The sequence below is a fragment of the Bombus huntii genome, chromosome 6 (genome assembly GCF_024542735.1).
Source record: "Bombus huntii isolate Logan2020A chromosome 6, iyBomHunt1.1, whole genome shotgun sequence".
Taxonomy (NCBI): domain Eukaryota; kingdom Metazoa; phylum Arthropoda; class Insecta; order Hymenoptera; family Apidae; genus Bombus; species Bombus huntii.
Window position 1 is genome coordinate 17,267,787 of NC_066243.1, and position 23,886 is coordinate 17,291,672.

The 23,886-nt window shown below is 44.3% G+C and overlaps 1 protein-coding gene across 4 annotated transcripts in view; it reads right to left on the reverse strand.

Annotated features, from left to right (window-relative positions):
- Window positions 1-4,392: 4,392 nt before the first annotated feature.
- LOC126866795 (frizzled-2-like) overlaps window positions 4,393-23,886 on the reverse strand; it is a 128,152-nt gene continuing 108,658 nt past the window's right edge. For all 4 annotated transcript variants that reach the window (XM_050620752.1, XM_050620754.1, XM_050620750.1 and 1 more), the window contains one exon: window positions 4,393-10,326. In XM_050620752.1, coding sequence (XP_050476709.1) covers window positions 8,056-10,278 — 2,223 coding nt within the window. In that variant the 5' untranslated portion in view covers window positions 10,279-10,326 and the 3' untranslated portion in view covers window positions 4,393-8,055. The remainder of the gene's footprint in view (window positions 10,327-23,886) is intronic.

Sequence of the window (23,886 nt, forward strand, 5' to 3'; positions counted from 1 at the left end):
GCAGCTGTTGGCATGGCAAAAGAGGATTAACTGTACAAGGGAATCGAATTTGAATGGAGTCCAGGGCCTTCGAAAAGCCCTTCCTCCGCCGTCGTGCGCATTAATACGCGCCTCTTCGAAGCGATGCGCTCACGAGTGCAGGCGCAGTCGACGACCATCGGCGAACCCTCCTCATGTACGCGAGTAAATTCGTCCAGGAATGATCTTAGGATGAATTAGAGCTAGCGTCGCGGCCGTTTATGGTCACCGGAACGACCCGTTTTATTGGCCGATAAACGGTTTCCGTTTTGACTTCCAGCTTATAGGAACGTGCTTTGCATCACGACCAACCACAAAGTAGGAATTTTCGATTTCTTTTATGTACTTTTACTGGTAGATTAAGCGAAAGACCCGACTTTTAAAGATACGAAAAATGAAAGGAAGCCTTTTGTGCAGTTTTTGATTTATTTGCTTTTCATTTCAGTGGCTTGTTTCCTCCATTTTTATTCCTTCCCTCCCTCTTTTCCCTGCCTTTTTCGATGAAACATAGCTGAGTATTGTAGGTCTGACGCTAGCTATAAAGCCATAAAAAATGATTGCTGGAGCTCTGTTCGTACAAGGTTGTTCTATGCTAATTTTACCAGAAGCTTGTAAAAAGTTTCCACTGTAATTGAAATAAATGGTATTATAGCGGGGAAAAGGAGTGAAAATTAATTAATGTCACCAATATCGAACGAATTGAATAACGTCGTGAATTCTGATAAAATATCCGAGGAGAGATATCAATTATTAAACATTTATAACCACTTGTTACATGATACACGTTATTTTTCGATCATAATGCCGTTCACCACGGAGCACGATTTTCTCGAAAACAAGATAGAGACGTGAATGCAACAGCTCGAACTCCGATTACGCGTTATCGCAAGGCTCGTTAGATTTGCGCGTGTAGGCAATTTATGCGTATGAACGTTACCACACGACCATCCCTTATCGCGGTGTCAAGGGTCGTCCCAGCGTTGGGTTTGCCTCTCACGTTCATTTCAAGGGAGATTAATCGTCACCGCGACCATAATCTACTGCTGTATAAATTACCAACTCTACGTATTAAGATACAAGTGTGTAAATTGAATTTTCTTCTCATCGAATCCCGTACACGTACCATCGTCTTTCACAAACGACCAGACGTTCGTTTAATCGACCCTTGACACGGTCTAAACTGAGCATCTATTTCCTGTTAAAGACTTTGATGTTTATCTGGAAATTATTTTCTCAAGTATTTCAAACTTTTCTCAAATCTAGTTCGTCTAAGGAGGGTCACGATTTTAAATCACAAGAATTAAATCTAAGACACGAATAAAATTTCTATCATTTCAATCGTAGCGATCTAACCACGTGGAATCGTCATATCGGCGCAAACTTAGAGAAGATGGAGTTATCATGCTAATCTAGATTTGGAGCCTATTTGCGTCAATGAGCGCATATATTTGGGGGAAAACGGGAAAACGGGAAACGGGAAACGGGAAACGCTTGCATGCCTCGATACGATCTAATGTTAGACAGTTTGGAACGTAAAGTTCGAGGTCCCTTCCAAGCCGCATGGAAAACGTTCGTTCTCGACAAACAGAAAGAGCCTCGTCGAATACCATTTCTACCACCGTAAATTAGTTTTCTTAGGCGCAATTAGTCGTCGTCGATCACTGAGACAAGCGTTCGCTACCGATCAGAGAAACCTTTCGGCAAATCTGCTCGTAAATCGTTCTCAGGCCTCGTTCCTCCGGTAAATAATGGAGCACGAACGTCTATTTTCGTCGGTGGTAGTTTTCGTCGACGTTATGTCGATTTCGTTAGATCGTCAAAGCTACAAGGGCATGTCTCTCGTACGTTCCTTCGGAACTTTAAGAATAACTGTTTCATGCACGTGACTACACGGAACTTTCAAATTAAGAGTTATCGTCAGACGATGGATAAATTTCGGAAATTTACGACGAAGATCTTTTTCTGAGAAGATGTATGTTGTGATTTCGACGTGCTTTGACTTCGTATCGCGTACGTCAAGAAATTAATCTCGATGGTTCTGAGATATTTATTTATTTATGGAAAAAGATAACGAGAATTACGCGCTACATATAGGGTCGGGACATTTACGATCCATTCTAGAACATAGAAATTCTTTTTAGATTCTGAAAGCCTAAACATTTATATTAGAAGATAAATTCAAATAAATCAAGCTAGTAAGTATACAAGTCTCGTGTTCATTTTCTCATCAAAGAATCATTGTTGGCTTGTGAATGCGATCGTTAATTCTAAATAGCTCTATAAGCATATAATCGTAAGATTCTGTTCCCTCTTATAATTCCTTTATAGCATCGAATATTGAAACTTTCGCGTTACGTATTACTACGATATCGGTCGGAAGAATGAACTTGAAGATTAAAGGATCCCAAAGTATCAACGCGGAGTAATATCAATTACCTAAAAACAAGCACCAATTACTCGAATATTCCAAGCAAGTGAACAGCTCGGCCCAAGATGCCGCACATAAATTGCGCGAAGGCCATCAACAGCCAGCAAACAGCTTAACTAAATTACCCTGATCTGCAACTGGACGCGACAAACGCGACGCTCGGCTAATTAGGCAAAGGATAGCGCGGCGGTTGAACGTTCGGACGACACGCGAATTACCGACAAGATGGCGACGGTCGTGCGACAATCCTCGCCGTGGAAGGCGCATCGTGAGCTGCAATTAGGGAAATCAACGCAACGCGTGGTCAGTTAACTTAACGAGTGAATGACTAACGGAGATCCTTATCTTCCGTAGCAGGCAACGAGGGCGGTAAACGTCCGAGAGCTTGGTTAATACGGTTTGTTTATGGAGGCGATACTCGACAGTACCACCATAAATTCGACGACGCCGGGGGTTGTGTTTGCACCCGGTGCTGACTGACGCTGGCAATGACTCATGGAATAAGGGTGGCTTTGCTTAGGTTCCAGGTTAAACGGTGATTTTCACTGAGCCGATTCGTAACGACGTGTAAATAGTCGGACGTACTCTGTCTCTCGAGGACGGACGAAGCGGATCGCCGTCTGCGTTTACATTAATTTCCAGCAGCCCGACTGGGATTCGAGGGTGTTATAAACAACGTGGCGTCTCCGCCGGAACTTTTGTCTCCAGACATATCCTCGTAGGTTTCCAAAGATTCGCGGCTTATCCATGCGAGTTCCATGGAAGTTCCTATGAGAATACAAGTTTCCGATTCGATCAATTCGCGCTTCGAAAGCTATTGTACGCGTACAATTTTTAACTATTTATGAATTGAACTTGCGATTTCGTTTCGTTGGAATAAAATTCGCCAGGCTATTTTATCATTGTTATCTACTTGAATGTTGAAATAAATGTAGCAGATTCGATATATGGATGATCGTTAGTAATTATCGTACATAATTCCGAACACGTTAAGGTATAGTCACTCAAAAGCCTATAACGATACTTATAATAGTAACATGTTAAATCAACGCTCGAAGACGTCTAATAATAAACACGTAAACAAGTCTAACTTGTAGCAAGTAAAACTCACGATTCTCAGTAGCATCCTCATCAATATCAATGAGAAACTCCATTTCCCTCATTTTCATTCGAATACAAAGACTCTTATATCGTATAAAATAGAATAAGTACTTGAATATGTAGAAATGCAATATCCTAGAGTCAAATGAAAAATTCAAGCAACTTGAATAAACATCGACGTCGCAAATACAAATAAGTACGTAAAACTATCATTTGCGTTTGAATTCTTTCTATGGCGTCATCCTCTGGTCGGGTTACTTTGTTCCACTGCCAGACAGAAGAATGTAGCCACTTGTTCGAACCTCTTAAACAGGAGGGGCCTTTTTTGTTTTATACAAACTGAAGTGCGCGTCTCCGGAACCCCTGTTTATATTCAAGCATGATTTAAAGGACGAAATATTTACTCAACAAGATTTTACGTCAAATAATTATGACTCGAGTATCCTTTGGATCGAAATATAAGTATCTTCTAAAATTTTACTTTTAAAAAACAGTATGCTGAAGAAACAGAGCTTGTTTGCTTTGAATTAGTATCCATCTTGAGATGTCCAAAGATGAGAGAATTATTTTCGTTGTCTGTTCGCCACCAAGTGGACTCAATCCTATTTCCTATACTTCGGGTTCTCTGTTTTAGTATATTTATAGATTACGTGTCTATTATTTCACGAAACGATACGAATTCTGTGGCAAATATGAATCGATCGATCGATCAACTTACCTGCCTTTCGCGTCGCAAGTATAAATCCTTATTTATCAAGAAAATCACTAAAAGAGTAGGAGTAACGATAACGATCGAGAGGATCGAGGAAGACTCTCAGGTTGTACAAGCAATGAACGCAAAGAACTTAAATAATAATAAAGTATATTAAAAATCGTATACAATTTTGATTTCGATATATGTATATGTATAACGATATGGTCATCGGTCGTCGGTTACTCGTTAACTATGTACTATGGCAACGTAAAAACTTGTATAAAGATGGCGGTCGAGCGTAAAATCGGATCAAACAGAGGATCCACAGTATTTTCAGGAAAAAGAACATAAAAGCTGAACGAGGAAAACGTACTGAAGAAAAATAGAGGGAGACATGATTATTTTGAAATTCCATATATACATATACTTCCCCTGTCACAGATATTTTTATACACATATAAAGAAAAGAAAAAACGAAGGAAAAGAGAAGAACGAGAAAATAAAGAAAGATCATACCCTAATGAACCAACTCGATGGATGAAATTCCGGGACACATTCGTTACACACAGTATTTTCCATTTTATTGACAATCATCGTGACAAAAAGTGGCTTACAAATACTCGTTATAAACTCCTCCCTCTCGTTTTTTTCTAACGTCGCGTTCGTTCTTTTCGTCGCATCAATCGTTCTGCCATCGCGATAGCAGCGCACTCTTTCTTTTCCCCCTGTCTCGTTCACCCGCCTTTTTTCCTCTCCGCCATCGCCACTACCATCGTTCCATCTCGTCTCGTCATGCTCTTTCTCACTCTTTCCCCCCGTCACTGGTCGTCCACGAACGCGACATTGTCCGTTTTCGCTCGTAACAGCTTGGCGTGATATGTGACACTAAAGGTTCTTTACTCTCACTACTTTACAACATTACACGTGTACGTTTTCGTTTGGCAGGGGTCCCCGTCCGGGATGCGATACGGGTCGTGTTATCTTTTTTGTTCTTTTACTTTTTAAGTTGCTTGAGGCAGTTATCGTTTTTCAGTCCGTTTATTTCTTTCCCTTTCGCCCGTCGTTTCTTATACCTTTCCCCCGTTTCCTTCCCGCGTGCATTCCCACCTGCTCCACTCGCAAGACATCTCGCGGGTCGATCGCGAAATTTTCACAGACCAGAAACACCAGCAGCGGCCAGTGACAATGGAAAAACTACATAGCCAAGGTTTCTCTCTCTCTCTCTCTCTCTCTCTCTCTCTCTCTCTCTCGGTGTTTTCTCCTTCTCTTTGTGTTCGGTGACGTTAAAGGAATTTCTAATCTCACGATTGCACGCGATTCGGTTTCCGAAATGTCTTGCGAAAGGAGCAACGATAAAAAATACACTTTCGAGAATCGTACTTTTCCTTCTAGTCCTCCCCTTTTCTCCTTCAGCGATTAGAAAAATTGTGAGATGTCGACATCGCGTCGCAGAAGCACGCGCGTCCTCGTGTCAAGGTCCCGCACATACTTTTACGATCATATATGTATATGTGTGTGTATATATATATATATATATATATATATATATATATATATATATATATATATATATATACATACATATATATATATTTATAATGTATCTATAATATATATATATTTACGTACTTAACCATTTATTCGTTTATCCGATTTCGCACTCTGTCAACAGCTACTTGTCTATTGCGGACACAGAAGACACGTAAACGTGTATATGAATTGTCATTTTTTTCCATTTTACCTACGATTTAGTCTTGGGATGTACAGAAGTTGTTCTTGTCCTCGTTTCTACGTGCGAGTATGTACGATAGTGTAGTGTATGTGTGTGTAGTATCAGTGGTATTGATATATGTGCGTATGTGCACAACTCCCTAAATCTCTAACTATCAGAGACAGAAAGCCATGCGAGGTATAAAAAACAAGTGTCATTCGGAATCGTGTTACCTCTGCCATCTTTTCCCTTGCAATCTACGCGTGTCCCTCAAGATGCGTGTGTATGTATATATATCATATACATACATACATATATATATATATATATATAAAACGGTAAAGGTTAAGGGGGGCTTCGTTCGGCGGAAAAAAAGACACGTTTGACACCCGAAATTATGTTTTAACGTATGTGTACATACCGTAAGCACACGTTTTTATTTTCTTCCCCGACGCATTCACGATGCGATTGACGCGTTCCTCCGCCCGCGGCAAGACTAGCGGCTCTTTCGAAGCTTCTTTTTATGATATACCCACTGTTATTTGATATCAATTACTCATTGCACCAATAATTTGACACGAGTTCTTTTTCTTTCCTCTCTTACGCCGTGTCAACGATCGATTCACCTTCGAAAGATTGGAAATGGATTTCATAGCTCCACGGACTACACGGTTACACAGATGCGTAAAAAGGAACGCGTAATCATCGCGACTGCGCATGCTCGCGCCTGTACATTCGTATATCTCGTGTCGACCGATAAATCGTTTTTTGATGATCGTTTCCTTTCCATTTCTCTTTTATATATTTACAGCGTTTTATCTAACACCTAAGAATAATATTTACAGTTACCTTCGTTCTTCGCATTCTTCTCCTCTCTTTATACGTCTCCGCTATACACTTGCTCGTCGTACTTCATACGATCGACGACGGTGAGCCTGTATTCGTGGCTACGAGTACTTTCATTGGTCGAGGATGATCAAATCGATCCTTCCCTGTCTTATACGTTCGCTTCGATTCTTTCGACTAGCGACTAAAATCGTATGAAATTATAAAAACACGCGCTTTGGAATGCCGGACCACCGCCGTAACCCTTAAGTAACGACATCTATAGAAAGTTTCTGTTGTACACCTATACTTCTGTTATGGCTAGGTTAGATAAATAGACGAGACGATACACGTTAGACGGACATGCGGACTGTACGAGTTCCGCTACGGTATATAAGTAAGAAAGATTACAGATAGATACGAATAAGAGACAATTCTCTGTCATACTATCCCATTCGCGCCATATCACACTTATACGTTTACTCTACATCCGATCCACGCACTGTCATTACAATCTCACTACACCGGCCGGTCTCGAGCGCCATTTTTTAAGTGTCGCCCTCTGGAACGGTCGCTTCAAGGATCCGTACCATCGTTGCCGCGCTTCGATTCGAATAGCGTTCGCGATACCTGTTTCTTCGCTAATTATCAGAATTTCACCGCTAAATTCTCCAAAATGGTTACAGAGTTAATCGTTAACCTACACATGTAACACGGGATTGAAAGTGACATAGAAAGAAGTAGAAAGGGGTAGAAAAAATGAAGGCGACTCGAGACCCGCGGGAAAGACACGTACGGGCTAATACGTATATTCGGTAATCGAGAAGCACCGTCGCGAGTCGTCGACGCTGTTCGACGCGCGTCGCAAAAAGCCACACGCCGGCGGTACCGAGAAACGCGCACACCTTCGACCCTCTTTTTTCCCTTTCTTCCGAGCCTCGTCTCAGCGTTGAAACGACGACGACCAACTTGCTATCGGAAATCGATTCATACTTCGGTGGCCTGAGTATACGAGGGTGCGAGCCCGTGTGCCGGCGTGAGGGGGCCCGTGGTTGACGCCAACGACCTCCTCGAATATATAGTAGCCGCCGAGTGTGGCGTGTGTGGCGCCGTGTGTGGCGCTGTGTGCGGCGTATGCCTGCGCGAGGCCGAGGCGAAGGGCTAAATGGGCCCGTAGTTACTAAGGGCGGAAGGCCTCTCCTGTTGCACCGATTGCTGCTGTTGTTGCTGCTGGTCGCAGCCCGCGGTGTTCATGTCGCCCCCCGCCGACTGGTGACGTCATACGTGCGACAGAGGAGGTTGTTTGAGGACGTGATGATGGAGATGGTGTTGGGACGCGCTTGCCACGCTGCCAGGTGGAAGTAGAGCGCTTCCAGGGCCAGGTGCCGGTGGATACGGCACTCCGACACGTCCTACGACGCCCTTGATGCTGGTGCTGCCGATTCCTCCGCTGACGCCAGTCACGCCTGCTACCATACCGGCGCCACCGCCTCCGTGACCGCCTCCGCCGCTTCCGCCGCTGAACAAACGCCTCCACAGACGTTTCCACGAGTCGACGGTTTTGCCGCTCCAGATCCACACGCCTGACGTGATGCCTACCGCGAGCGCCATAAAGTACTTGAGCATCAGGACGAAGTAGAGAGGTCTTGCCCTTGGCCGACACGGGCAAGCCAACGAATCGAGCCACTCGTTTCTTAACGACGTTTCGTACATGTGACAGGCCAACACTACTCCGGCTGGTAGCGTGTATAGAACGCTGAACACGCCGATTCGTATCATCAGTTTCTCCAGTTTGTCCGCTTTCGCTCCTGGTTGTCGCTTTATCACCGATCGAATTCTGAACAGGCTCACGAAACCCGCCAGAAGGAAGCTGGTCCCCAGTAGAAGATACAAGAATAACGGTGCCAGAATGAAGGTTTTTATTCCATCCGGAGCTACCGTGCAGACTCCTGCTACTGGATCCCCTGCTACTCCCCCCGCTAGATACGCCGAGAAAGTTTGAATCGCGGGTACCAGCCAAGCTGCTAGATGGAAGTACTGGGAGTACGAGGCTATAGCTTCGTTGCCCCATTTCAGTCCTGCCGCGAGGAACCACGTGAGCGCGAGGATCACCCACCAGACCGAGGACGCCATGCCGAAGAAGTAGATCATCAGGAAGACGGCTACGCAAGCTTCCGGACCCTGTGCCCTCGACTTCAACGCTGGCCCGTCGCAGGCTATCTCCTCGTGGCCGAACACGCTTCTCGTTAGATAACCTATCGATACGAGGAAGTAGCAGGCTGACAGGAACACTATCGGTCTCTCAGGATACTTGAAGCGCTGGGTGTCGATCAGAAACGTGGTGACGGTCACGAGCGTGCTTGCGGCGCACAGGCCGCTCCACAGAGCCAGCCACACGGCCGCGAACCCTCGCTCTTCGGGGGTGAGAAACGCCCCGTGGCACGGGAGAGCGCAGTTCGGTACTCCGGCAATGTCCTGAATGATGCTCCGGCCGATGCTTATCGGTGGCGCCGGTATGACCCCACTTACGGCCATGCCTGCCAGTCCAGCCCCGTTGCCGATGTTGCCGGTGCTGCTGCCGCTTATCGGTCCCGGAATGACCGTGCCCCCCGCCCCCAGGGGTACGAGGGGTGCCCTGCACCGGCACACGCAGTCCCTCGCCCTTTCCCCCGGGGGATGCTGGCAGTTTTTTTGGTTTTTGCCTGGCTTGCACCGCGGTGGCTGGGTCGTCTTCGACGGCCTGGTTGGGCGTGGTGGCGCTGCTGCTGGTAAAGGGGCGCTACTCGCGGCTCCTCCGTTTCCGGATCCATACCCGGTGCTGCTAGTACGATTGTCTTGTTCCATGCACAAGTTCTCCGGGTCACCATGGGCTGGCAATCTTTCACAGGCCATTCTCTCTGGCCAGGAGAATCCATACTGTTGCATCAACGGCGCGCAACCTGCCCGTGCTCTTTCACAAACGCTTCTACAAGCTGGAAGAGGTTTAGTGTACTCGGGCAAGCATATCGGGGTATACATCGAACAGAGGAAGAATTTCAAATCTGGCGAACATTTGATTTCGACCAATGGCCAGAATTGGTGCACCTCTAAGCCAGCCTCCTCTTGGTTGTCGTGATTCAATTCGTTCGGCATGGCCGTTAGATTGTAACCGATTCCACGACACATTGGGATCGTGATCTCCTCGCATCGACCGTTTCCGTTAACAGCTCCACCGCCTAAAGACGAGTGTCCAACGCCGCTGCTTCCACCTCCAACCACGCTGTTACCAGAACCAACCATGCTACCGGAAGCCGAGCCACTGCCAGGCACGACGCCCACCATCGACGACGACGAGGCAGAAGAAGAGGAGGACGAAGAACCGCTCGATACCGAGCCCACGTTGCTCACTGGACTGATCGCTGATTCTAATCGCACGTTCGGTAATACTGCCAGCAGCAGCAATGGTAACAGGGACGCCATCGTTCGGCTTGGAAGCAGCTTCGTCCGTCGAACGAGTCCCATTTTCCAACGTCGCTTGCTTTACTCCTGCGTGGATCGCATCACTCCGGCCTGAAACACAAAATATTATAGTGTTTTTTAAACGTTTATGAATATCGTGTAGTTCAAGTGGTATCAACCTATTCGGAATTCATTTACGTGAAATTTATTTTTTGACTGCTTGGTCATCAACATACGCCATGAAAGAAACACGAGACCATTCCGGGATAATTCGTGCAATTTTTCATGTTGCCTCGCGTTTTAGCACGTTTCTCGTTAATGCGTGTGTCACTGGTTCTGGCCAAACACAAAGCGTTTCAGCTGGCGCATACAATGTATGCGTATCAATTAGGTTAATGGATGGACGTTAACGCTCTGGTATCTTCCAATTTCGCTGCAATCGTGTTTCGTGGAATACTGCTTTTGTTGCCCAATTCATGGTCGGAACTGGAGCGTACTGATAAACTATCCGATGTACTTTAAAATAATATAAAGTTATTTAGCCGGTGGATTTTAACAGAGAATAGGCACGCGAATAACACAGAAATTTATTCAATTTATTCAAATTAGAACGATCAGACTGGCATAATGACGATCAATTTTCCGGCATGCGCGAAAGACTTGGGAAGAAACAAAGACAAGATTTAAATAATCGTTATTATTCGAAATAAATAAGTTTTAATTGATCTTTAATTAAATAAAATCAAAAACCCCACAAACCACTATCTTTGCCGCTCATCATCCGTCTCGCTCCGTAATCAGCCATCCCCTAAATGTATTCCATCCTCCATACGTTTTCGTTCGAACAGGATGCAACAAAAACGTGTTCAATCTCAGAGGCCCTTACGGTGGTCCTAATTAAACCCGGGAACGAAATGGTTCTCGCCAATGGAAAAAAAGACATCGGCCAGAGTTGTAGCTAGCATAAGATTATATAACGCGAACGGTTGAAGGCGATCAACCGGCCGGTGCTCGTATTTGCATAACCACCCGCCGAATCTCGATTCGTTCGTTAAGAGGCCGCCGAAAGACGCGACCGTCTGCGACCCTAACGAACACGAAGGGCGCGGGGTTCAGGTGGCTGCCGCATAAATCAACGTCCGACGAGGCTAGATCCTTCGCTAGAGATTCCAAGGCAAAGGGTATACACACTCGCACGAGCTTCTATACGCTATGTGAGAAAGGAACGGAACTCTCGATTGGCACGCCATGCGCGTCTCTCTGGATATCTCTCGCCGAGAAAACAGAAAAAGAAACACGACGAAGAAGAAGGTGGAATTGGAAGGTGGAATAGGGCAAAGGAACGCGTGGAAGCGGAGCAGGCACGACGTGACGAGCGAATACGACGAGAGCAGAAAGGTTAACGTGCAATGGAGGGAGCATCAGCCACGGGACGACGACAGTCGGTGGATCTTATAATAGTCGGGCCGCGGAAAACACGTGACCGGAGCGAAATGTTATTGTAGGAGGCGGTGTTAGTTTTACCGTTTGTTAACTGCTAGCACCCCGAGACGCACGCGTTCCCCGAGCTATTTATACGATCTAAAACCCGCCACTGTGTTGCATCTTCGCGAGAACGACTAACTTCTGCCCCTCTCTCCTCGTCTCCTACGAGGCTACGTGTGTGGCTCGTGCCGGAACGGAGATTGACGCGTGCAAGGAAAGGATCAGGGAAACGATCCTGAGCGACGTAGACTCGCTGCATCGGCAGATGGAAGGATTGAGAGAGAACGGAGTTAAGCTGACTTCACACAGAAATATACAGTACTACCGCTTACAAGAATCGATTCAACGATGCAAGTAGAAATTAATATTAAGGATCTAATATCAATATAGCGTCGTACTTTTCTAATGAAATTAAGAAACCGAATAAAAAATCGACTCGATCGGTTTAACTTTCGAGAGGCTCGTGTTTCTACCGTCCTAACATTCTTCTGTCGTTGGACGCGCACGTACGAGTACGTTCGTGTGAAATTAGCCTAAGAAAGCGTTACGGTGAGTCAAATCGTGTGGCTGTCTAGTCGAGACGGATGTGTATTTTCCTCCCTTGCCCGGCTTCCGGTTCAGAGCCAGGTCTAAGCCATCCAGAGAGCCTGTATTCGACGTTTTGCGGTACTAAGCCGTTCATTCGTCATGAACAATGGTATTCAAACGAAATGCTGCCTCGAGAGACCGGGACGAACCGGGAGGATCGAGGATCCTTAAAAAGCTCCAGTCTGTAAAAGTTGCAAATATGCAAGTAGTCAACCTCGTCGATCGTCGTCGTCTCGGAGTAGAATACTCGCGAAACTCGTGCATCCAGCGTTGGTTTTAACAAAGAAGGAGCGTATAAAAGGCGTCTCTATCTCGCAGAAGCTCTGTGCTCAAACACGAGAAAGGTCAACTGGCTGGCATGTTAATTCGATATTCATGGCATTCAGTATGCAGGTTCGTAACGTCTGAATGGACGACTTCGATCGGTCTCTTGCGATGTCTTCGCGTTCGACAGCACCTTTTTTCGTTTCAGCCACCCTATATCGTGCCTCTCTGATATTTGAAAACACGTGACTCATGCGAGTGGAACCCACGCCCGCTAAAGACACCCCTTGAATTTAAGGGGGAGCATGTGAACGTGCACCTTTGGACCTTTGGTGTCCATTTTTTGGTGTTCACGTGACCATTTTTTACTACGTAAGTTTAAAAGAACGATGACGATTAGTTCGATATGACTTTAACTCTCGAGATCAGTTATACCAATGTATTCTCGGTGAAAATTCATCGACTAACCTTGTCATCCAAATATTCAAATTTCCTTCGAGTATCCTTTTTCCCAATTCTCGAGCTTGAAATATCTAGAATATTAAGAGAAAACGACAGGAATAATAAATAACCGCGACACCTGCAACCTTCTTCCAGTCTGGACCGACATCGAATCGAAAGGATCATCGAGCATTTTCAAAGAGTGACAAGCGGATCGATTAATCGCTCTCGTATCATTCAGCCCTCCCACTCACCGCGTCTCACAAAGCAATTAAAATCAACGAACCTGCCTCCAATACATCTTTCAGAGTCTCTAACGTAAAACAGCGGACAGGAAGAGAACGCGCACGCCTTTTCGATTATTAATCCACGTGGCCTCGTCGTCGTAATTCATCCAGCCAAACGAATCCCACTCGTTCGCTCGCGCGAGCACCTTATAGCGGAACACGGTCACGCGCGATTCGACCGATCGATCGTTAATCGTCGAAGAACAACGTGCGGCGCTTATTGACGCGTCAGAGAGGCCTGGCCCACGACCGGGAAATTATCGCGCTCGAAAACGCGATACTCCGTGCTTCATCGCCGCGGGAACAAGCTATCGCTTATTATTCCGAGCTCACCTTCGCGCTCCTTCCCTCTACGTGACCATCGTACACCGCCATTCACCATCTTGTCTCGTGGAATACGGCGTGTTCGTGATGAAGATGATGCTTTCCCTCGCCCATTCGCGCTATAATTTCCCATTAAGGTACATTTTCGCGGGATACTTTGGACGTTCCAGAAGGGGAGAGGATGGTGGATCGTGTCGGGTAATGAATCAGTTTTAAAGGCCTCGCCCTTGCCAGGAATACGGCTCGGCCCCGCTGCCGGCGTTGTTTGGCTTATGATTTACTCCTCTCGCATGCAAATCCTCCGTCACGTCCTTCCGTTTCTTTCTGAAGATGTGGGCGAAACGAGAATACTCGCCAGGAAATTTTTCTTCCGACGTCTTGTGATTGCGGAGGGGCGTTCTTTATTTAAGGGGTCGTGGTCCGTTTGGCGAATGCTCGTTTTATTCTAATTTTTTGCGGACTTGCTTCATCAAACGATAAGCTTCTTCAATTCAGGCGCTTATGACTGTGACAGTAATTATTAAGCAAAGGAATTATTGGTTTCAAGTAAATCATGGTCAAAATTCGATTTATTCGAGCAACTCTGTCGACGCAATCGTTGAATTTCAGTTTTTACGTATTTCAATAAACAGACTAACGAACAGCGTTTGGAACAAATATCATCACCTAAAGTAAAGACATTTCTGATAATGCAAATCCAGCAGAAGTGGTATTTTAACAGCAACAAATGTTTAGTAGATATATATACATGTATTATTCATACTTCGTTTCGATTTATTTACTGGCTTCTTATTTGAATATATATTGAAGCATCATATTGAACCACATATTGAAGCATCGAGATATTAAGTATATTTGATTGACAGTTGCATTTCAATGTAAATGGTTCAAGTGCCTTCATTACGTTATGAATACAAAAAAGATAAAAGCGTCGGTATAAATTCCAAACCACGAGCGATTTTTTAAAGCTGTTGATAGATCACGTACGAAAACAAACGTCGGCAGAACGTTACGTAAAAAGAAGAGGGCCCGACCAATTGGATTTCTGAGCAGGGATTCGAACTCGAATTTTTCTTTCACCCGTGCCTGACTGCTTTAACCAATTAAGCTGTCCAGCCTGTCAACAGATCCTTTCCCCGTGAGTCACACGCTCATAACGGCCTGATAAATGCGGGCGTCCTTGCTCACGTACGAAATTAAGATTTAAAAACCAATAAAAAACACATCAAATTTAAGATCAACCTTTCTATTACCAATTAGAAATACTCGTCTACGACAATGGTATTGAAAATTCGCTTCACGATTATGAGAAACGTTATACTCCGTTAAGTTTTGCCACTGTTATACGCATACTCGCTGTTATTCCCAGCGAAACAATGAGAACCACAGCAATAATTTTGTATGGTAATTACGGTAAACGTTCGGATACCAGCTATTATTCCAGGAATAATGAGTTGATTGATGAATAGTTTTAGATTCGCGTGCAACAGTGGGGATCGGGTAATTATCATTATCATCGGTACTTCATCAATGTCTAATTTCTACTGGATTTCCATCTATATTAGGACTGGAATACAGAAATTGAATAATATCGGAATTTCCGAATGACATTATCTTCTTCCATCGGAGACAGCCTATTATACCTGTGTTGCGTTGATTAAAGAGATTAAAGAGATATCGTGCATTTCGTAATTCGATTCATCGTGATAAAAAAAATCAGAGATTGCAACTTCAATTGCAACGAAAAGTATGCCATTATAGTCGCCGTGAGAGAACTTTACAAACATCGATAAATACGTGTCCGCTTTTAACCCTCGTGCGTTTTCTACGTGACAATCTGACAGGTTGCAATAAATATAAAAAGACAGGCTACGTCTTACATTATTCCGGAATAATGCGAATAATGTTATTTCAGAATGCACAACAAACGTTCGTTCTTCTACTGCTTACTTGCTTACTCTCTTCCTTCGACAATTTTTAAATTCCCTCCTTTTCCGATTTCTTAGATCTCGTCAAATATCTAGAAAGAGCAAAAGATATTTTTCTTACCGCATAAAATGCGATTCGAGTCGCAAAGAGAATTATCTCATCACTGCGTTGATTTATCATTAATTCACTGAGTGAATTAACGAGACATGGTTGAGATTCGAAAAACCTGGAAAACATTTAGAAACGACGAATAAAACTCTATACTCTTTTTTAAACCTGAATAATTCGGTACACCGAAGGCGCGAAAGCGGATATCTGAACTGAACGTCAACCACGCCGTAACAACTGCGTTCGTCGTACAACGAACACTTTCAGTTGAAAGCATGACGCAGCAAAAAGGGGGTCCTTCCCTCCATCTTGTCAAAATACCGTCACTCGGGATAACAAACCGTAATTGAAACTAAATTCCATTGCACACAAGGTACAGGCGACGCGCGTCGAACGCCATCAAGAGATCCTTCGTGGAGCGCGCGTGTTCGCTCGAGCGAATCAAGGAGGCATCAAAGCTAAATGAGAAATCATCCCGGGACACGGAGCTGGTCGATTCGTCTCGGGGGCATCGCGTTTTCTCTCGATGGTCGCCTCGCGGAGGGGTTTCTCTGATCGGCGCGCGAGAAGCGGCCAATTTGTCGACGCCAGGTGATCATAACTCACGGCGAACGAGCCTGCGCTCGACGAGGACGCGGCAGGAAATCGCGTGAAAAGGCTCCAGGCTCGAGTTCACTCGCCTCCGTGGTCTTTGATCTCTACAACGCGTGGTCGTCGAGAAACTTTTCATTTTGTTGTGCGCTAACTTAGAAAATAAAACAAAGGTCTTTGGAAACAAGAATAAGTCTTTTATTCGAGAGAAGAATCGAGAATAGGACGATCAGAGCGAAGGTACGCCGAACCATCCACAGGCTCTAGAAAAGAATTCTAAACGGTGGAAAACCTTTGTCCAAGCGAATTTGAAGGTACGGCGAACTAATTTAATTCAGTTTAGTTCAATTCCTAATTTCTAGAACAAAACTGCGATAGAAAATAAATTGACTCGCGATTGACTGAAAAAGCATAGCAGGGTTAATCGTTCGTGGTCGCGTTTCCTTTTTCGATGGCGAAATATGCGAAATATATTATATCTGTGTTCTTTGCAACAATTATCGCACAAGCATAAATTAAACGTATAAACTAGTCTTCCATCTAGAGACAAGCCTATTCCGTAGTTCGGTTGAACAAAACGTAGGGTTGTGTCAAGCTCGCGATAAGCAACGTGGAAGTCGCGTATACCGAGCTTTTCAATTTCCTCGATTCGCTACTTACAAGGGCGATAAAGTCCGCTTTCTACGGGCCGCTAAATACAGCAGGCGGAATAATAACGCGTCGAAACTCCATTACGATTTGAAAGGGGGCTCGAGGCAGACAGCGGCGCGCGCGAAAGGATTAACAAGTTTGTTTCACCGCGCAGACATTTAACGCGCCGATATATAGCCTTCTCTCTCCATGCAGCAGCTCCCATGCACGGGCTGCTTCAATTATTAACATTCCGCGTCGAACCCGTTCCAAGCGCGCGTATTCAGCCTGTCCCGCGGCGCAGCTCGCGTTTACTCGTTCGCTGGCTCGCGTCTAGCCCCGCAATAAGACGAACGAACAGAAGGGAGACGCTACCACAGACCGCGAGAACGAGACTGCGAGCGATTTCGTTGTTCGTGTGTCCCAGTTGCTGCCCTCCCCGAACCGTTCTCTCCGGCTTGAATTCATGATTAATGCGTGTGACGCGCGATTTGATATAAAACCTGACACCGCGCGCCGTCAGTTTTGCCAACTAACGAGCGCGTCGCGCGAGCACCTTATCCATACCTCGCCATAAATCAAAGCGATCGCGCGGAGATTTATGCATCTTTCGGGGCCATAGGATTTCTTCTTTCGGCCTGTGTGTGGGTCTGCCCGAGTCTCGTGGTTCTCGTTTCGCGAACAAAGAAACGCGTTTCTGGGATTGCGTATCTTTGATGTATGGCTGTTACCTTTGACCGGAGGCTCGTGACGAAATTGTTGGAGGAGCGTTCATCGAGCCGAGATTTCTCCTGTTCTTTACGACGGTTTCTGGGTTTTTCGTTTAATTGAAATTCTACGTGTCGGTAGGTTTTTTTTTGGAAGATTTATAAGAAGCTTGCGTTACAGGGTTAGACGATGCCTGGAGATTTCTCGAGATTTCGCAATCTCTGAGAATGCCCGGCTTAAATTCGATTCTAATCTCTTTACTGTTACAGGCTTTCGAGAAATCTGACAAAATTCTCTGACACTTCCCACGACGTCTGTTTAACGGAAGATAAGAATGCTTTCGAAGGAAACGCAAGAATCAAATTTTACTCGATCGACCGAAACGATGACAAATTTATCGAGTGATTCGTATTTCTCTGCGATCTGCCTAGATTATTCTTTGCTTTAACTTCTTGCATCGATTTAATGGTTTCATTTTACAACGTGCAACAACGTATACTCGTGATACAAATTATAAATCCTACACTTGGTATCGTTGTAAATTCAGTAGTAGATATCCCGCACTCGTAAAACAGAAAATTACTCGATAAAAATTCATTCTGTGTTGCAAAATTCTTGTTTACCACGTTCGAAAGATCGACAAGCAGCCATATCGAACAATGCGTGAAATTAACGTTAAATTAGTACACGTTCTTGAAAAACGTACGGTATGTGTCAATGAGACAAAACCTTAACGTTAAAATTCCGCAAGGCAAAAACTCTATACACGAAGCTAGAACTTTTCAAACTAGTAGAGACAATGTAGGCAGAAAAATCCTTCGTAAAACTTTTTCCTACCGCGGAGCACGATTTCTATTCTAACGACGTTAATTCACTCGGTTAATAAGCAGCCAAGCTAACTGAACGTCAGCACGGTGGAACGCCGACGAAACTCTTTCTATTTCGAACAATATTCGGCAAAACGAGCAAAGCTCTAGACACCTGTTGCGACTCTAACCGGAAAACGAGCCACTTTTCCCCGGTAAAAATCCGCCCTCGCGACGAACAGTCGCCACTCCGCCGTCCGAGCTGCTCCAGAAAACAAAAATCCTCTGCCATTCGTTTAGACCAGCCTCTGGCGAACCATTCGCGAATCCGCCGACTTCGTCCTATTTTGATACCAGTGGAATTCCATTTGTGTGAACCGTAAAAACAAGACTCGGTGATCGATCGATTCGAGATATGTCATTCAACGAGGCTCGTTGAAAATTTCATGAAAAGTAAATGGAAAAATTAACTTTCAGACAAATAATTGCATAGAACGCTACCAGGAGTATCTAAAATTTGAAAAGTATAACGTGGAATTCGCTTAGCCGAACTAATATTTCTATCGTTTAAACGAGAAGCATAAACGAATTGTCGCGATACAACAGAATTCATTTCGACGAACAAATAGTTTCTACGTTCCTACATAATTCGCTAATTTTCTCCATTGAAATTCAAACAGGTAATAGGAGTACGCGCGCAGATATGTAAATGTGCACTCGATTAACCAAAGTTTGCTTGATCAAACACCAACTGAAACGTTCCAACAAATGAACTTCGACTACATCCCGTTTGCTCGGAACTTCGCGTGGCTCGAGTTCGATTTACGGAGCAAAAAGGGTACGTCGTCGCGAGAATCGTATAATTCATCGCGAATAAACAACGAGAGGCGAAATACAGGGTCTCCCATAAACGGTGAAATTAATTCCTTCCGAGAAGCTCGATCGGGGGCAACGGTGTTAATTATAGACGAAACATGCGCTCAACGTTCGATCCGTTCTCTCTGGACGGCGAGATCTTCGTCCCGATTGGTCAAGAGGAAACCTCGAGGCGGAATTTCAAATCGGCGTCCCGTCGCGCGACGCGTCGTTGCATGATGGATCGACAAGCGGAGAATAAAAATCGCCAAAGGAAACCGCCACGAGTTATAACAGCAACGAAAGTGACGAGGAACGTCTTGAGAAAGAGGGAAGAGGAGAGAAATCGTGAAACACGAGTGACCTACGGGTTTCGTGGAAGCCACGAAAGAAGAATAAATTCTGTCGAATAAATTCTATTCGCGCCCCGCGACCACTCTTCTTCGTCCCCCTTCCCCCTCTCTCTTTCCTTTTTCTATACACGTCGACGTTTTTGCATAAATTATCCTGTTACCACGGGAGGTCTGTCGCGAGGTTGCTCCTTTCTCGATAGGGAAAATATTTGCGAGCGTGGGGAAGCGTATCCGGCGACAGAGTGACGCTCGTTTTATTTCGCGCTTACCCGGCTCGTCTCTCTTTTGCGTCTCCCCTTTCTCTCCTGCTATTTTGACTCTCTCTCTCTCTCTCTCTCTCTCCCTCTCTCTCCTCTTTTTTACTTTTTTCTTATTCTTCGCTTTACTTTTTAGTTCTTTTCTTTTTTCGTTCTCCGATTCTTGTCCTTTGATATTTCGTTTTCTTACGGAGTCGTTTCGATTCCAAGTAGACGCGGGGAGACCTTGACAATCTCTCGCGAAAATATACGAGCGGAGATATTTTTTTCGCGCCAAGAGAGTGGAGAAAAGATCGTAAAAATTCGAGTTACGATAAGAATTTGAAGGCTGTTTCCTGGGGCGGGATATGTCCCTTCTTGAAATTCAAGGGTATTCCCGCCGCCGCGAGAGGGCAAATTGTTGGCGCGTTTTTCGAACACGGAATGGTTGGTATCGAGACGCGCATTCTTCCGCGTAGACCATAAAATATTCTTACCAACTTGTGCAAAGGGTAGAACTTAATTACGATATTTTTTGCTTAACAGACACGAAATAACACTATCAATTTACGAAAGTTTACACAGTTGTGAACGTACAGCGGAAAAGAACACGTAAGATTACGATTCCTTTTCGTACTCAAAATATGTTATCATAGCTATACACAAATTGAAGCGATTCTTTAAAATACAGCGTCGTTGTGCCGTTTCCAACTCGCATAATCTAAAAGAAGATTAAACAACTTCCTGGAAAACATGTTTCTCGAGTTCTTTCTTTTGAACCACTCTATATGAGCTATAAACGATATCAAGGTGCTATAACTTCAAAATTACATCTCAAGTCTTCCAAGTAAACGTTGGTTTGCGCTAGCGTTTTATTGTACGTAATTTACATAAATTAGGATAAGACCTTGGAGTTGATTAAGAGTTTCTGGAATACCCGGAGGAGAAGTTCGGGGATGACGAGATGGTATCACGAAGATGTACCAAACTTTGCGTAGGTATATATCTCTATAAATCGATTCAAATTACTCGCAACATCCACAGGTACAGAAAGTCATCTTGTACGGATTTAAATGACGAAGCGTTAAAAATATAGCGGAGAGCAAAGGAAGTTAACAGACAGGTCTCTACTTTGAAACTCTACACCTCCACCTCGATATCACGTTTCGCGGTTAGGTTTCACGCTTTCCATATTAAAAATAACGACATTAATAAATTGTCGTCTCACGTTGTAAAAGGCGTGCGAGCAACAACGTTCGAAAAGATGTCTCGAAATGATATTCCAATAAATTCGCGTACATCGTTCCGCGACATCGATACGTATGTACTTTAGCTGCAGCTTGGTCCAGATCGGTGTGATTAATCGGCAGATCGACGAATAAAAATTCATTCGAACAATGCCCGATTCTGCGACCTCTACCCATGTTCCTAATTTTCAATATATGAATTTTAATCTTTACACTTTACACGACTATTTGGCATTTTTTCAGAATTATCCGCCAATTCTCAATTTTTCGTCTCGTCGATTCATTTCGTCGTCGGATTGACAATCGTCGATGCAAAATATCATTTGCGGCAAAAGAAAAATTCGTTAGTCGTAACATTTATATAACGTCTGTTTCTAGGACGAACGAAACAGAATCAGAATATTAAAAATATAAATTGTTCGTATTTTCCTACACTTGAAAGTATCGTTCGTTTAATTCCACGGTTAATCAAATATCAGTTTCGTTTTATGTTTATTCTCCTAACGATAAATATAAAACATCGTCTTACGAAAAGCAGCAATGAGATGACCAACGACATACTTCACCGGTTAAATGACTTCAGGCCTTAACCAAAAAGGAAAGAAAATGTAGAAAGTTCTTGCGAGGCTAATCACACGATTAATGGCGGCAATTAATTAAAATTATGCCCGCTTGTTTCGTAGCGATCGATCGGATGAGAAGCACTGACGAGTCGATGCGGACAAACGGCAGGTAAAATATATCTGCTGTCGCTCGAAACATTTTGCACGGGACGAAGATATACGTCGAACGACTGAATATGTACAACGTTACGAGAGAGAACTCGCCAAAGAAACCAGAATTTTATATGTGTGCGCACTCGATGAAAAATCGTCACGGCGTTTCTTCGTCGCGTCGGTCGATTCTTCCAGGACGTCCAATCTCCACGGAAGTCGATCTCATCGCCGATTCCCTTCGACTCTTCGGAATGACGCGATTACAGCGAATAGTGATTTATCGGTAGGTTACTTCAGGTACCGCGTTGTGCAACGAAAATTAAGTGCGACGTTTCGCCTGGGTTTTATTTAATTTGACATTTTCTTTTATATTAAATTGCACTTATTAAATCGCTTTCGTTTTCGATTAAAAGATTAAAACGATTAAAAGACACGAATACTTGTTCGCGATTTTTGTTACCTGATAAATAAACAATTTCTAACAAATAAGGGTCGTTTAAAAATGGAGAATTAGTATCATCTACTAAATCATATCAAATTCTCTTGTGCCACTCTACACTGTGCAAATTCTATGATTATTTTTTCACGAAGGAAATATTCTATCCCATATTCTATTTAAAAATTCGAAGATACGCTTCAATTGCATATAGTCTGCACTCCAGTTCCACCAAATTTTTCTTCAATAGATAAAAATAAAAGCAATTCGTGTTTTTCCAACTTGTTGCGCGTGCAACTTCAAAAGAGAAGTTGAGCTTCATCTACAAAATGTACGCTACGCAAACAGAACGGATAAATTCGCTAGGTTGTCCTCATAAAACGTGCCGTGAAAGCGCGTCGCGATTCGCGCGACACACGGCCGCTATTTAAGCGGTCATTAACGCGATTCGTGTAAACACAAATCACGATCCGCGTTAATAACCGGATGTCCCAGCATTAATTAACGCCGCTGGCAGCCGTGACACAGCGCGACGGGAAAGTGCCCCGTAAATTCGAATTAAACTCATCCGCAACGCGCGATCGGCATGTACGAAGCCCAAATCCCAAATTAAATATCGGATCGTAACGAATCGCGCCACAGATTCTTACCAATGGACCGGCCGTTAGTTTCCCTTCCGTGCAATGGAAAACCACGATTAACGGGCCACGGTTTCCATCGATACGCCGTTTGCGTAATTTTCGCGCGCGTTGCGTACGATTTTCGCTAAAAAGAAGCGAACCGAATCGAAATCGAAGCGATCGAGGCGCGATACGCGATCGAACGTGGTGCATCGGCCAGATCGATGAACCGGCTGGCAACGCGTTTCCGGTCGAGCTGTCTGTTCCGTGAATTCTACGCGGCATCGTCCATTTATCGACGAGGCGGATCGCGATTAAAATGGCAATCGAAACGCGAGCATCGGCCGATCGCATCAGGAAATTTGAAGGTACGTACCCTTCAAAGCCAACGAAAATGTGCTCTATGCGCGGCTTACGAGCCTGTAAAATATCTTTTTTTCCGTTGCATCCTACCGATCGCTGCCAGCCGTTGCTAATAGGGATCGCGAGTTAGTAATTTTTCTTGTCTCGGGATCTACGGATACGTATCTAGCTAGAAATTCGAGCGTTATGTATTCGATGCGGATGCTAATTCTGGCTGATTAAAACTGTGCACGGCGGTGATGTGGATATTACATCGATGTAATCTTCGGTGGTAAATTTTTTGTAGAATACCGATAAGGAAGATCGTACATCGACGGTGATATTTCGATATAGGATGACACAACCGTTGAAGGCTATATATCAAATATTTTGATTTTACGATTAACATGCATACGCTCTTCTCGGAAAGATTAGATATTCGCTTTTAGCCAGATAGAAATACGATTAAATATACTTGTTTGTTTTTTCAACTAACAGATACGGCACGGTCTGTTCTTGGAATCCTAGTAGGAAAATGTAATTTTTCGCAAACTTATATTTTATTCCGCGTAAGTCGATCGATTTATTGTTCTGCGTCGATAAAAATGTACTTGTCGCGGGCGTTTCTTTGCCGTGATCTTCTAGCAAAGACGTTATTGCCTACGGCATGGACTCTATACAGCATTGCCTACAGACATTTCATCA